Source organism: Hippoglossus stenolepis, chromosome 2 (assembly GCF_022539355.2).
Source record: "Hippoglossus stenolepis isolate QCI-W04-F060 chromosome 2, HSTE1.2, whole genome shotgun sequence".
Taxonomy (NCBI): Eukaryota; Metazoa; Chordata; class Actinopteri; order Pleuronectiformes; family Pleuronectidae; genus Hippoglossus; species Hippoglossus stenolepis.
In genome coordinates this window covers 11,871,879-11,888,937 of record NC_061484.1, presented here as the reverse complement: position 1 = coordinate 11,888,937, position 17,059 = coordinate 11,871,879, and the positions used below count along the sequence as shown (strand labels likewise).

At 38.7% G+C, this 17,059-nt stretch overlaps 1 protein-coding gene across 1 annotated transcript in view; it reads left to right on the top strand.

The window, feature by feature from the left end:
* LOC118115073 (zeta-sarcoglycan) overlaps positions 1-17,059 on the top strand; it is a 323,672-nt gene that overhangs the window by 288,658 nt on the left and 17,955 nt on the right. Inside the window, exon 7 of the mRNA XM_035166010.2 lies at positions 14,554-14,677. Coding sequence (XP_035021901.1) covers positions 14,554-14,677 — 124 coding nt within the window. The remainder of the gene's footprint in view (positions 1-14,553; positions 14,678-17,059) is intronic.

The following is a 17,059-nucleotide window of genomic DNA, read 5'->3' as shown; positions in this document are numbered from 1 at the left end:
TCAGAGAAGGATTTGGATGTGCCCCTTCCCCTATCCATGGCTCTATTTCCATGTATCTGTCTCAGGACAGATAGGAGTGCAGAGCCCTATCAGATTCAGGAGCATGGGAAAGGATTTCTTTTAGAAAGATTGGAATACTGTAGGGTAATGGTTTAAAAAGTGGGCTTGGGACAGTTACTTGCTCAGATACGGAGCCAAATATAAGAAAGTAAAGAGAACACCCAAGTGTTTTCTCACAGAAGCTGGTATTTATTGAAAGAGACATGCACAGACTGCATTTCTACATGATTTACCTTACATGTTGTTGTTAGAAATTATGCAAAAAAAAAGGAAAATCTGAAGGAATTTATCATTGGAAGGATTTAAAGTTTTTGGTACACGTCATCAACCTAGTCCATCTGACCAGAGTCTTTCTAAATGACTGAATCTCTGATGCTCGAAATTTTAGGGGAGAGGGATGATGTTATGTATCTTTTGTGTCCTCAGCATCTTTCAGCGGAGCATCATTTTTGAAATTAGGTCTGCATTTTTGGGATCCGACCCTGACAATTTACAGATGTGTGATGGATTCCCACAAGTTCACAAAGGTCAAAGTGTAGGAAAATCATAGAAGGATGTTTGTCTTTGGTCATTGACTTGTGGATGGGTGGTGATGATGAACACGTTAAATCATTGTGTGTATACATATTATTATACATATATATTTCGTATGCATTTCAGTTTAAGTTAGAAGTAATACCACAACATTTTCCTGTAAATTCAAATTGCAAAAAGCTCCTCAACCCCGATGAACGACATGTCAGCTCCCTGAAAGTGAAGCCATAACATCTAGGTCATCCCCTGGAGGTTGACTGCAGTGTAGGTCATAAACCTCTCTGCCATGATAGCAGGATGGGTCAAACTAAATTGTCAAAGTATAAGGCAAAATTTTTTCCCCCACAGATGGTTTCTCTCAGTTTGGGTACTTCTTATCCCACTCATGTGTGTTCAAGTTCAAGTGCTGGGTTTTTCTTGGTGGGTGGGTTAATCCTCTGAACTGCATTCACCTGGTGTTCTAGTTGTAAATGGCACCTCATATATTACCAATAATGACGGCCATCAGTGCTTGGAACAGAGAGAGAGACCTATTGCTCTAGTCTGTGCTTTTATCCATTTATTTACATAATACATGTGAGCTGTGGTTTTCTGGTTCGAGATTGGGTCAAAAAGTTGTTTCTCTGTAGTAGGTCCCTAAATGACAAGAGTGCTAATATGGCTTAATGGCCTTGGGTCCTAGGGGTACTTCCAATTGAACCCAATTACAGACTGTAAAGTTTTACGAGCCCTTGAAGTAGAGAATAGGGAAATGATCCGCCCTGTGGCCTTAATTCTCTTTCCCCTCTGCACCCACACATCCAACAGTTGCCTTGACTCTGAATAAGTTTCCAAACAACAAAATCTAATGTTAAGATTGAAATATATTGTACTTTGTTTTCGTGTTTTTTGGGGGAATATTTTAATGGCATTCCAGTTAGGATAGACTCAACACCAGTGGATACCGATTAAGTAATAGTAATGATATTGATTCTTAGCACATTGGCCCACTCTGTATCTTCAATACTTAAATGGCCGAAAGCCACATTGTCTTGAACCTTACCATCATAGAAGTACACCTCACATTTACATTCTAATTGAGGTTGCAATCCTCAAACGCCGAGTAGAAACAACAATGTCAAATGAATTAGGTCCACTAGCCGTGCTTGTTTTGAGGGGAGTCTCGAAGCAGAGTTGAATTAACTAGGTTTTCGTGTGAGAATCCAGATGGAGGAGCATGGTGTAGGATCACAAAGTACACCACCTAATTAGCGCCAAAAAACTCCGAAGTAAGCCCGCCCCTAGCTGTTTTTTGATTAAAAAGTTGGGGTTTGTGTCAAAGTAATTGGAAATAATTAAAATTTAGAATGAGCCACAATCTCTTTGAACTGTGCCTTTGGGGAAATCTTCTCTTTACACTACAGTTGCCATTAAAGAACAGCAGTTCAGTTGCTTGAAGGTTTTGAGCAGCATATTTCTGTGGTTAGGTCAAACTGATACAGGGATCGATTGCAAGTTTGGCAGAAAAAAAAAGAAACTTCTTTGATATTTCGTTGTCTCTCTCATTCTCTTCGTTTCTTTCATGCTGTCAGCAGTGTTCACCACAAGCAGTGTTTCCTCTAGAGGAATTCAGATATAAATGACTAGAGTTGTGATGCAGATTGAAGATGCACTACTGCATATAAACCCTATTTTATGAGTGTTAACCTGCTGCGGAGCATGTTGTTTAAAGTACAAAACTGCTCTAGATATTCACAATTGATTCACTATACTGTAAACTTTTTAGTCAAACGCTGGAGTTGTCAGTAATCACGTGAACCTGAACAACATTTGCACAGTTTGCTGTCCTGAGATTGGATTTTTGGATGTATCTAATACCTCCCTTTTCACTGGTACAACAAGGACAATCAGCCCTGCCCCGCTTTGTTTCGTCTCTTATTGATTAGACATGCAGGGAAATCATTGAGAACAAAGAGAGGGAGAGTAAAGGCAAGCAAGTACGGTTATGGGAACAATCCATAATGTATCTGAATTTCGGTGTGTTTTTGTGTATTGGTTATTGATGCAGTGCTTTTTTCCCAGATGTGGACATTCGGTAAAGAGTGTGCTAAATTTCAGAGAGACAGTCTGATGTGATAATGGCGTGGCTGGTGGAGATGTCCTGATCAAATGATTTGTCCGCTGTCCTGATAAAAGTCAGCTACTACTGAGCAACTCAATCTGACATTTATGGTTTCCTATATAATACCGCTGTGCAGTATGTCATGTGGGTACTAGCTAATAAATCCAATCCCATGGAGGAAAGATATACTCACACAGATATGATATATCCTAAAAATGTAATATTGGCATAGCTTGTATCTCAACTTTTTGTAATGATCAAGACTGTCAAGAACTTTTTGTATGGAGGTGGATTCAAAACATTGCAAGAACAAAACTGTTTGTATTTTGAAGCACAAAGAAAGAGCAGAATCAGAATCCAGTGACTAATATCGTATAGTGTGAAGTCAAAGACAGTTTCAAATAAAATATATGAGTCAGGACACTTGTGTAGTGCTGTGTGTACACAGTGACCTCAACTGCAGAGTATATGAATTTTGACAGGTTTTTCTTAAATCAAACACTGCGACACAGGAGAGAATAAACTTAACAGTTGACAGCGATTGTAACACGCCGAAATATGTGCAGGCTATCTTGCTGTCTTGACTTAGAAAACTACAAATTCTACTTTTGTTGCATGCTCCATTTCATGCAACATGGAAAGTATGTCAATGAGGACATGTCACAGGCACCTCTTTCTTTAACCACCATTTTCACAAATAGCCTGGATGTGGTCGAGATTGCTCCTTTCAATGGTGACAAATGGCCATAATCTAACATTGAACTTGTTCAGGGTTTCACGTGCACCATCCAGGTACTAGCGCACTTCACGGTGTAATTTTCAATAATTAGTGAAGACTTTTCTCAGTCTTTCGTTATCTGTGCTAAGCTATCAAATATGCAAAGGGAATACTCATGTATGTTCCACAAAATCGTTTTGTATCACGCCAAAGAATTAACTGTGTCAAAGTGCACAGTGCTTGCTATAAATTTGTTAGTGAAGATGTCAACTTGTGCCTTTCCTATATACAAAAAAACAGTTCCAAAATGGTCTAGATCCCTCATTGTGATTTTCCTTTGTTGAAATGCGCCTCAGAGTGTTGGAACTCTGCCTCAGGAAACTGTATACATTGTTGTTCTGTCATTTTTTTGTCTATGTTGATTGTTGTTTATCTTTGTTAGTTATTTATTTATCAGCTGCTGTTGAATGATGATTTTGTACACATCTCGAGGGGGAATATCTGAAAACATCAACACCTAGTAAATATTCAACAGTCTTGCCATATTGCCACGCATCTGTGCCGCACCTCATGTGAATTTAAGTGTGTGTATGTGTTTGTTATAAGCTACCATCGGGGGAGAAATTTCTGACTAAAGACCGGTTTTACGTTTGTCCTATTTGGAGAAAAAGGTGTTTTTTGTTTTGGTCAGTGGTTTTGGTTAAGGTTTGTTCAAGGACGTCATCTTGGTACTTAGAAGAAGTGGTTCGGGGTAGAGTAAGGGTGAGGTGCTAGAAAATGAAATCATGCCTCATTTATGTCCCCAAAAGCACTCTGAGACAGTATTTGTGTATGAGGGAGCTCGGCTCAGCTGTTGTCTTTCTGAGTGCAGGTTGCAGATAGTCAGCTGTTAATATCAGATTTTGTGAAATGTTTCACTGTGGATACAGACTATTACAAATGACTAGAGGCTGTTGTGGCAAGACACTGAAATCACAGCAGATAAATAACATTAGAAAACGCCAAACACACACTTAAAGACACAGGCATTTAAAAACCTCATGAGCATACACACACTCATCCTCATGATCCAAACACAGCAGCAAGTAGCTGCTATTTGTTGTAGGTTATTAAGACACACAAAATATTCATGTAAACATATTTAAGAGAGCCAAGTCTCAACATTTGAATTTAAGAAAAACACAGAGCAGGCAAACTGTGCCATTCTTTATGTGCATAAATACTGACAGCCAACTTGCCAGACTTAGAAAGTGCTCCAGGTGCATGGGAGGATTTGTTGGGATAGTTTATCAATGGTTGAGAAAAGATGTTTTTATGGGTGTTGATAAAAGTTGAGAAGAATTATTATCTGGTCTGATTCAAGCTGCTGCTCCTTCTTGGGTTTTTGAAGATGTCTCAGTCATTTGATGGCACAATTCAGTTTGTTACTGAAGATTCACATTGCTATGACCAAAAAAACTCTTTGTTATTTATGCCAGATTTTAATGGTGGAGATGGAAATTATTGTTATGTGTTGTTATAATTTATGAAAAAAGCCAGTTTCAGTTCTCACAGGTTAAAATATATAACTCTAATAGAAGATTGTATTACTTTATTTGTTCTATTTTTAAAAGTCAATATTCAGCCAACCTTGACAAAGGTTATATGTTTGCACTGCTGAGATGACAGAGGGAGGGAGGAGTGAGGGCGCTAAAGAGAGAGAGAAATAATGAGGAGTAGACAAAAAAATGTCTCTAGTAAAATATGGTAATAAATGAGGGGAGATACTGGGAGGAGGGGGAGTGAAACAGAAAACCAAAAAAAATTAAATGGGAAAGATGAAGTGGTCGGAAGGTGTTACATTTTTACCAGCAGGACTTCTCTCTTTGTTCGTTTTTTCAGCTGAGAGAAAGAGCGAGCACAGCCAGAAGCCACCCAGGAGGCAATGGACGGGCAGGGCGAATAAGAGAAACACAGATAGGATGACTGTAGGAGGGCAGGCAATGAGGCAGAGAAAGAGAGAAAAGAAAGAAGTTCATCTTGTGATTGTGTTTGTCTCTGCTGAGGCTTTCTTTTCTTCCTTTCAAAGCTCTCTCTCTCGCTCTCTCTGTATATATATATGCTTCCTCCGCTAATCTCTTCCCCTTATACCTTCTCCTGATTCCTTTTTCTCTCTCTTCATGTGCTTTCTCTTTCCTTTCTTCTCTTCTTGTGCACTAGGGGAAGGGTATGAAATACTCTTTATTATATATATTCAAATATCTACTTGTTGTCTGTCTTTTCTTCCTTTTTTTCAGCCACTCACCCATATTTCAAGTATGTATTCTAATGTATTAATTTTCTTTCTTTGATCAGATTTTTACCAAATGAAAATATTTGAATTTTCATTTATGTACACAGAAGATAAACCTCAGAAATAAAAAATCACATCTCTCTGTGCCTTATACTACTTAAAAGATCGATAGGAGAATAGTATTTCTTCTGCTCAGAGCTGGAATCACTTGTCCTACAGAATCCCTAAGATAAAGATACATTTGCATGCTTAACCAACATCTATACAGAATTCTGTCACACACATATTTGCTTTTAGCAAACCTATGGCATTATTTGTCATGGAAAGATAAGAAATGTATAGTTAGCATGTCTGTTTTCTTTATTCAGAGTATTAACTGAGTAATTGGCATTCAGACGAGGTGAGGTTTCATGCACCCTTGGCTGCAGATATTAGAAAATGGTCTTAGATTTGCCTTGATTACAACATATATAAATAAATAAGAAAAACCAAAAGCAACATTCCTCATAAAAAACTTTGAATCGGTGCTTACTGCAACATTCTGTGCACCACATTTCCCTTTTATTATGTATGCATGATTAAAGTCGTCTGTGTTGTATTTTATTTTAAAGATCACATCAATACCATATGAATAACACATTCTATGAGATGGAAAAAATGCACGTATTGTGCCACAAGAATTTATTTTATTCATATTATCAGCATAAAATGCAGGCGAAGCAGTGGTGTATGTACATGAAAGTGGAACTGTGGGTTCAGGTGCCTTTCCCTGGGGCGCTTTAGCATTTTTTTATGGGAGCAGAGTGACATTCACAATCTCATTTCCTAACATATGCTCTTCCATCTGTATAACCAGTAACATGAACAGTAAACTTGCACAATTGTGTGTCCCTAACCCGTAAATCTCTTGACGAGGACACACTGTTCCTATTTTTTATCTTGTTGTGTTAATCATGGTATGGTCTGCTGTGGCAATTACTTATCAAATTATCTTAAGCACTGTCTATTTGTTCTTTTCTTATCTATATCCTTCTCTATGCCACTGCAAGTACCCAAATTCCCCACAGGGACCATTAAAGTTTCATCCAATCTTCAGAAAAAGACAAGATAGCACCATTTGCAAGGCATATTAAATAGCAAGGACGGCAATACAATCGCTAAAGATGTCATTAATGCGACAAGGGCCTGTAGCAGCTCCTATGGTGACATCTTATTCCAGTGTCGCACTGATCCTTAACTCTGCCCACTTGACTGATTTCTATGCAGGCAACTGATCTAGTTTAAAAATGAAGTTGTGATTTTTAGAAAATGAATAGCTTCATATCTGACATCTTACACCTCATAATGGTTTGTTTTTCTTTCTGCACTGACTGCTTCACATCACATCAAAACAAGTTATGCTGCTTTAAAGAAGGCATGAACTGCACATGTGTAAAGACAAACATACTACAGAGACTAAATGTACAGAGACTAACTGCACCTTCTTCTAGTCTTCTAGTCTTTTTTGTCTCTGTGAGAGAACAGATTGGTCCTTGGTTTTGCTCAACCTCTATTCTCTCTGCTCAGAAGTATTTTCTGTCGGGCTCCTCTGTAAGTAATAGTAAGACAGTACTAATGAAGCAAAATCCAGACGGTCCTGCAGTTTTCCTGACCTCATATCTACAACTGAGAGCAAAGCATAGGCATGCATACCTTTCTGTGTTCGTCTGCATTAGTGGATGTATAAAAGTTTGTTTGTTTGTTAGTCTGTTTGTCTTCCTTTTGTTTTGTTTGGAAGCAGTAAGCAATACTCCTGTTGAAATAGTCCACGAGTGTAACATCTGCTCTCATGGGACAATTTTCATGGTTTTCTATAGATGTAGATATAGTGTAGATCTGTAACATACACAAGAAAAGAAAGTTTTACTTGAGCTGATATAAGTTTCTTTGAGTCAGAGATAGACTTTGTAGTACAATCGTGGATGTTTTTTTTAGTTTTCATTTTTTCAATTCTGCATATTTTAAAGGGATAGTTCACCAAAAAATGAAAATGTACTCATTATCTACTCACCATTATGCCGATGGAAGGGTGGGGGAAGCGTTTGAGTCCACAAAACACTTTGGGAGTCTCAGGGGTAAACTTTGTCGCAGCCAGTAAGTAATTGGCTGCAACACTCAACACTTCTTGGATATCATAAATAATAAGTAGATTCATAACTGAAACTATCAAACCTTGTCATGCTTTCAAATAATGGACCCTTGAAAAGATGTTTACTTTAGATCATATGTATTACAAAAGAATAAATGTTATGACGGTGTGAAAACCTACTGTAATATTTTGGAGTCATTCTTTCATGACTCAAGACAGTATCACAAGTTGGTCTCGTTGACTTTTACGTCTTCCTCTCGCTCATTTGCTTTCTCTTTCACTGACCTCTTTCTTTTTCCTATGTAAATTTCCAATACTTTTCTCACAAAACCTAGACAATGAACAATGGATGGGATGACTGAGGTTGTGGAGGAATGAGGCTAGTCTTTCACTACTGATTAAATTATCAGCTTGGTGCCCCATCAGAGGCACAAAGGCATGAAATTGCTTGACATTTGTTCTCCTTGTGCATTCTGCCATCGCCCATTTCCTCGGCTACATTTCACAGCAAGGAGGAAAGCGAGAGCTCCCGAAAGTTGTTTTGTACCTCAAGGATTTGTCAGGCAGCATGTTGTATAAAGTCGGACAGACGGGATATACATGAAAGCTGTGCAAACATGCAAACTGTTGTGTGCAGTAAAGTGCGGAAATATAGTATCCGAAAATATATTTGTTACTTCCCAGACTATACTACAATGCTTGTATGATTGGAATTCAAATTTAAACCAGAGTTGCTGGAAGAAAGAACAACATCAACTTTTTGGTGATCTTAAGCTTCTCTTGCACACCTGCACACCTGCACACACAAACATACACATTGTTCCCGCAAATACAAATCTCTAATGTACCTTGACTCTCCCTTGACCCTTCTCAGTAACTCGGTAGGAACTTGAGCAGCTTTTAAAAAACAGCCCAGGGCTTTCTCCATTCAGTTTTTTCCCCTACACCTGCAGGATTCATGGGGTGATTTAAACACGCTGCATCAACCTTACTCACCCAAACACAGATTCACTGCTAAAGTCTGGATTTTCTGCATTATTTCTCAATCCAATTCCCTAAAACTTTCTATTTTCCCCATCTTCAGTCTTGTCTGAATGCATCACTCAACACCAAGTTTTTAAAGTGCTTCATGGACAGGTTTGGTGTCGTCAGGGGCACGGAGCATTTAGCGTGAAAAGGTTAAAGGTTTGCGTCCCAAATGGCAATGTGGCGATAAGGTGGTATGGCCTTCAGTGGTTCTGAAAAGGAAAAGGGCAGGATGAATGTCAGCCAAGTCTGCTAGGAAATATAAATCATACTAAAAAGCCCAGATTTGAAAATTTCCTGTAATATTTTCTCCACAATTTCTCACACTGCTTTAGAAAAATACGCCAAATGAAGTCATTTCTTTTGAAAGAAGGCAGCTTCATCTCACAGCCTCTGTATCTATGCCCTCAAGGGAAATTCCATCAATTCAGCCTTCATTCACAATTCAACTGCATGTTTTCGGTTTCTGTCATAGAAAGAATGAGCTCTTGAGCTAAAGTCAAATATCTCAAATATATCACTGAAAAGCCGATGTCCTTAAATTTTATGAACATATAACACTATCGAGTGGAAAGCAGTGGATGTACTGTACAGATGGACAGTTTGGGAAATGTGCTCTTGGAGATTGTGCAGGTTAACATGTCTCACTTGTAAAGCAATGGCAGTACAGAAACCCATTCATTTCTCAAAATTAAATTGCAGGGGATCACTTTAACAAACTCAAACTGGGAAGGAGAATTGTATAAGTTTTAAGAAAATTAGGACATTTACCTAAACAGGACCAATGCCACATTCAATGTTGATCTGAGTTAGAAACGACTAGAAGCAAGCTGGCATTTTGGTTTTATGGTATTTATTTAAAATGTTTCAAACCACTAGTTTAAAAAGATGCCACAGATGAAGCTGGAACGTAACACTTCAAATAAGAAGCAATTGCTCTCATATGCATCTATAACAGATTTGAGGTGTGAGCTCTCAGTATGTGATAAAATAATTTAAATGGGCCATGATCTAATCGGATGTAGATAAACAAATGTAAATGATGAATTAATGATGGCTAAATTACATTTAGCTGTTTCAGTTTCAGGGTCCTGGTATTGTGCATGCAAGCTCATTGTCATGGCTTACTGGGACACTTGAAGATAACAGAGCCAGTGTTAATATTATGATTTTTTACAGTGAATACATTTTGGGATTCAAATTTAGAATATAATCTCTGAAATAAAGTATAAAGAGTTTTGCATAAACAGACACAAGAAATTTCTTTATGAACACAACTTTTACCATAAATCATGTCATTATTTATTAAACTTGAAAGTCAGATAAATACATATTTGGCTAATATCGCTTAAGCCGAGGCAACAGTGACTGACAACATTGAGATAGGTTTACCAGAGATTAGGTCCAATTCCAGTGTCTTGATAAAACAGTTCAAAAACTCCTAAGAAGTTTTGTATTTTTGTCTGTCAGTTGAATACAGCAGATATTTAGTGATACAAACACAGCCCTGCCTCAGAGATGGAGTCAGTTTTTGAACCTAATAGAAACAAGAAATACATGAAGTGACTTTCCACCGCCACCCCCCTGTTTCCCCCCCTAAATGAATTAAGATAAAAACCTTTTCATGTTGATGTATTTCTGTCTCGCTTATCTTGTCAGGTTGGACAAATATGGAGGCTGTATGAAGTGGCCTTGTCGCGACTGAAGGTCAAAACAGATCAATGAGGGAGAGGAGTGGGCTGGGGATTGTTGGCATGAGAGAGAAAGGGAGGAATAATGTAAGAATTGGAAGCAGAGAGGTAGGGAAGACAGCGTTCTCTAATAATAATCAATTGCGAAGATAACGTCTCAGACTCCTGCTATCTGCACCATGAAAAAGCACAAGTATGAAGGGGCATGAGCAGAAATCTGATGTGGCCAGTGTTCATATTGTATGTTTGTTTATGTATTTGACAGAGCGACTTAGAGATGGAGGCTAAAGTTGAGGTTATTAATCCTGTTTTTTACTTTGTTGATCATCAGAAGATATGATACATGGTTAAATGTAAACAAAAGCACCTAAAGGTCTCTCAGACTTTGAAAAACAAGACCTATGGGTCTGATGAAACCAAGACTGAACAGCTTGGCCTCAATTCTAAATGGCATGTCAGGAGGAAATCTGTCAACACTCATCACCTGCCCAATACCATCCCAGCAGTGAAGCATGTTGGTGGCAGCATCAAGGCACGGAGGTGTTTCTCAACGACAGGGAGACTGGTCAGGGTTGCAGGAAAGATGAACAAAGCAAAGTACAGAAGTATCCTCACTGAAAACATAGTCCAGAGCACTCAGGACCCCAGACTGTGCTGAAGGTTTACCTTGTGACATGACTATGACCCTAAGGACACAACCAAGACAACACAAGAGTGGCTTGGAGAAAACTTTGTGTCCTTGAGTGGCTAAAAAATGGCTGTCCACCGATGGTCTGCAACAAACCTGACGGAGCTTGAGGGGATCTGCAGAGAAGCATGGCAGAAAATCCACAAATCCAAAAAGACTCAAGGCAGTAATTGCTGCCAAAGGTCCTGAGTGAAGGCTCTGAATACTTAAGGTCAATTTGAGATTTCCGTTTTTCCTTTTTAATAAATTGGCGAAAGATTCAAAAAATGTTGTATTTGCTTATTCATTCATTATGGGGTATTAAGTAGATAGATGACATGAACCAAAATGAATTCAAATGATTATAGCATAAGGCTGCTGCATAATAAGAGGTCCAAAAAGTGAAGGGGTCTGAAGAATTTCTGAATGCACAGTATGTGTGTGCCTGCCCATCAGAGCTGGTTTCAGCCTGCAGCAGTGTCACTGTAATTGCCTTAGCTGTCAAACCACCCGAGGATCCTCACTCCTGTTGACTAGACCAGCAACTTCCCCCACCCCATTACACATGCTAAACTATAGGATAATGACTAATAGGACAAGGTTTTCATTCCCTCCGACTCTTTTAATCTTGTGTCTACCTGTCTTTCAGTCTGTCTATTGGTTTCTCCTCTTCGTAACCTCTGCAGCAGCATATGCTCTGTTTGTGCAGATCAATAAGTCAGGCGCGATGTGGAGTGTCTGGCTCCAACACTTATTATATTGCCTGGATGCTGAGCATTTCACAGCAGCACACCTCCCCTCACCTTTAATCCACCTCACGACTGCTCTACATTTGCAATACTTTTACCTTCAACCCAGAATAAATACCACAGTTTGTTCTGACAAACAGCAAACGCAGACATGTTGACTGGAGACATGGTTGAATTTGTAGAGGTCTAGAAAAAAGAGAAGAAGATATTTTGCGTTGGACGCTATGGAGACTTTTTACATGCTAGTAGGCTACATAGCACATTGTAAGTCATTTAGTCTGATACAGACCCATAAACTCCCATTTCCAGAGTAGGAAATTAGTTGGGTGACACTAAATTCTGAGAAAACATTTATCTGGACACTAATCCTCTACTTCAGCCTATTTTCACGAAATAGATAAAAGTCTAAAATCCAAATTTATTTGGATTTAAAATTCATGGAATGAACTCAGTCAATCAGTCGATGTGAGTATTTTCTAATGAAGGTGAGCTGTTCTTGCAATAGAATAAATTGGCCAATGATGGTGTAAACACCCTATAAATAAACGCTGTAGCATAGAAGGAGCAATGTTGAAAAAGAAATATCTTGTTTTGCGTGTTCATTACTTGGGTGCAACCAAACATGGAAAACCAGTGCCAAGGGAGCTGTTCTCTGTCTGCTAATGTTTCGTACTTCACATTGAAACCAGGAAATGTAGATTTATTTTTCCCCAAAGTACCTGTGAGGAGGGTACACATTGTCCTCATCCTGGGGAGTCTAGTAAAGTGAAGGACTTTTTTTTTTTTAAAGGAGCTTGGTATGAACATTTTCAGCCAAAATGCTTTGGGCTAAGGCACTAATGTTTGTTGATGTGTATTTTTTGGCTGCAGACTGGACGTAGATCATGAGCTCTGTTAATATACCCTTTGGCTTATATGCATGATCCCTCACAGTGGTGATTGGGAGATTAACCTTCCAAAGTGCCCTTGAGCAAAGCATGTGTGAAACAGTGCCCTTAAAGCCAAGCATTTTCCTTCCTGATTAGATCTTCTGTGTGTGAATTGTGTAATATCTTGTTAACACTTCATAAATTGAAATTTTGCCTGCTTTGCCGAAAGGGCTCTTTATTGAATTTGACTTGCCAGTTTCCCCAATAGCAAAGTACAATGCTAATCTAACACCAGCAACTGTTTAATCATCTCATTGTTTTCAACTCTGAATCACAGATTTAGCTATTGACCCCTCCAAGGACAGTGACTGACACCAACCATGGCCAAAGCACTGTTGAGCAGTGCAGTCTAATAGTTCTTTATTCTTTATACTCATTGTTGTAGGTTTTCTCAAAGACACAGGAAGCTGTTACTACACATTAACAATTTTAAAGAATCAAGTATGAACTCTGATTGACTTCTGGTGAAAAGGGCAATATAAGGGCACTCAACATGCAGTCATGATCTGGCTACACAGTAGTTATACAAAGTTTACAACTGTATATACTGGTATTTCTCTGCTGGTTTATAAAGCTGTATCCTTCAATTCAGATGATCAAAAGCACTTTGAAAGATATTTAACCCTTTTTACACTTGAAATTTGAATGAATGTGAAATTCTTTGGAAGACTTTTCTTAAATTCATAGGTGAATCACTTACCAAAGATTTGTTGGGATTGAAACCACAGAAATCCGACCCTGAAAGAGTTCTCTGCCACCATTGTCCTCTACTGCTGTCTCTTCAGTTCATGAACTTCTTTATAGCAACAACTATGTAACATAGACCAGTGCCACTTACCACAGCATTTATAGATTGCAATGCCTGCCCCTAGGTTGCTCTTTATACAAGACACATAAAAGAATAAAACACAAGCAATGACACTATAAAAATACCATTAAAAATGTGTACTGTATTGTAAGAATGTATTGATCCCCATAAGAAAGAAAGAAGTACATATCCTAAAGAGGTTTTTCCAAGAGAAGCACCTTGAATCACTGAGCCTGCAAACTCTAAAATGTTTTCACCATGTCACAGAGCACCTTTACGAGTGTGGTTATTTAGACAATAATGGGTACTTGGAATATTGTCAAATTTCATTAAATGATAAAAATATATAACTAGTCACTGGTTGTATAAATGTTGTATTGCACTGTTATACATTGTGTTAATAGTGTAGATTGTTGTAGAAGGTGGTGTAAGAAGGGCCTTTACTCATCATCCAACATTATTCAGGAAGTTTATAAAGGTATTGTAACATGTTGAATGGGGGAAAAAACCAAGAGTTTTCAGTTTCAATTTGTGAATTCAAAAGGCAGCATACTATTTCATGTTTTACATCATGCAATTCCAGGGTGTTTTACTCCGCGGAGGTCTTTAAACCTTTAATCAGGGAGTGCTGATTTTTCCTTTGTTATATTAGCTTTAGCTGCACAACCATAGTTTTGTGCTGCTTTTGATTGAGCAGCTGGGGGATTGAGAACCTTGTTCACAGTCGATTCATTATTGATCCTGTGGTAATAGTCTAATGGTGGCTAAAGCATGAGGCTGAAACAACTCATACTAGTGTCTGTGCAAGTCCGTGCTTGCACTGTTACCACCTCATCCAGCATTACTCAAGTGTGTTGTATTGCTTCTCAGGTTGGAGTCGCCGACTCGGACTCTTACCCTTGAGGCCCCCAGAGGTATCGAGATCAACGCAGGAGTGGGAGACTTCACAGCGTCCTGTAGGAAAGACCTTCTCCTGCAGTCGTCAGAAGGAGAGGTGGGTGTGTGTTTTAAGCCACAGCTTTGTTTGGCTGTGTGTGTGTCAATCAGTATGTTTGAGTTTAGTATGTGTCTGTGTGTTTTTGTGGTTTTGTGTGAATGAGAAAAGCTGAAAAATGTAGCTATGTTTGTGTGGAAAAGGCGACAACACATACTAGCAAAGCCAATGTAGTGTGTGTGTGTGTGTCTAGAGTCTGTGGCAGTCTATAGTGTTGGGCCTACTTCATTAAAGTACCTTATTAGGCTAATGAGCGTCATCAATCCAGGCGACCTTGTCCTCCTTTTCTCCCCTCCTCCTCTCATCCCTCCTTCCTCTTCCCCTCTTCTATTTGGGAGATGTGACTTCATTAAAGCAGGTTTGATGAGGTTCCTTGTCAGTTGCTGTTGCATTTGTGTGTGTGTGTGAGTGGTTCAGTGTGTGTGTGTGTGTGTACACGTCAGGGTTTTTGTCTGTATTATTGTTAGACTGCTATCTCACTGTCAAGATCTGTGCTTTGCAGACTGCCATGTTCTGTGAGCACCATAGCAGACTTAGCCATTATCTGTGTGTGTGTGTGTGTGTGTGTGTGTGTGCTTGTGTGTGTGCAAATGCTCATCAGCCTGGCATGTTGCATGTCTGCTGGAGCAGTGTGTCATTAACTGAGTAATTAACAGAAAAGTGGGCACCTCTTGTTTGTCGCACTCACTGTCATTGCCAGTCACACACACCCTGTCTTTTATCACAAATTCACATACTCATGCACAGGTTTTTTTTCCACTACCCCCGTATGGCACAAGTCATTGACATAATATATTCTCTTGCCCCTTATCCTACCCCTGCCCATCACAACTACACGCCTTATCCCTATACCCTGTCCTACACCACAACCTAATTTTAACCTGGACCCTAAAACCATGACTGGACCACAAAGTGCCCCTTTGGTTAGGTGTGTATTCAAATACACAAACACACACACACACACACACACACTGATAACAGAAGTCTATGAAAACAACAGTAAAAGTTTGATGCTCCTTGTCTAAGCTCATTTCTTATTTCCTATCCTCTATCACCCTCGTTTTTTTTTTGTCCTCTGCTCTTCTTGTATTTCTCTCTCCTCTCCTTATCTTTCACTTTCTTATCTTTGTTTTCCACTCTGCCTTTCTTTTGAAAAGTACACAGTGTCATCCTTATATCGAGGAACTGGAACTCTGCATTAAATGAAGAACATGCAGTTCACTACACAATAATAAGGTGGGGTTGTCCGATAAACAGTAGATGGTGGACTCCTCAAATATTGATTGAATGTGTCCAGCCAGGCATAATGTATACAGTGTATTGAAGCTGTGGAGTGCTGTGTAGAGAGTATACAAAAGTGCAGTGAGATAATTATAGTGCTGAATAAAAACAATTTAATGAAGCTCTACTTGTTGTTAGGGGAGTAAAAAGCAACATTTTATTAACTAAAAGAAACTATATTTAAGAAAAAATAGCGTTTTTTTCTGCCTGTAATATCTTTATGCATATTATTAAATAACCAGCTGGGTGTCAAAAGTTGCAAAGTACAGTAGAAAAAACACCATAAAGTTAGACACTAATAACACTTGAGGTCCTCTAATATATTTATGAGGTACTAAGATTAAATAAGCTACAATAAATAAGCCTAAATGTTTGACATTTAGAGCTTGTAAAGCTATTATGCAGATGTTATTCACTATTTCCTTAATATCCGATGTAAAACCTCTCTAGTGCTTGGGCGAAAGCAAAATGACTGACTGCTGAAAAAGTAACAAGCACCCTTTTTTTTTCATCCATCCAAGGCCACTCCAGAATCTTGCAGCTGAGTTTTTATGAACCAGATAATATCCAGAGTATTAAGGTTTTTATAGCAAAAAATGTTCTTATGCCATAAAATACTTTTGGGGGATGTCAAAGACTCCCAAAGGGTCTAAGGATACCCATGTATCTCAGTTGAAGATCAAAATATAACTGCCATAAAGTGCTCCATAAGGCTGTCAGAGGGGCAATGACAGAGAGAATAAAACATTTTGAGGGGACAAATAATTAAACTCAGGGAACAAAATAAGCATTTCAGCACACAGCTGCAGGCAAGTTTAGCCCATTCTCATCCATGCTCTGTTTTCCAAATGCATGTAGGCGATTTTCTGTGTGTGTGATCCTTGTGATAGACTGGTGATTTGTTTACACAAACAAGATTACAGGTCTATAGGAGGTTAAGGAGCATCCAGAAGTACTTTAATCTCAAGGCTAGTCTTGGTTCTCGTGAACGAATGCTGTCTTACAGTGAAACACTGGCCTATTCATCCATATACTCCTTTTCAGTTTTAAAATAGCCTTTTGAAAACGGAAATGATCTCCGTCCACGCAATTTTTTTTTTA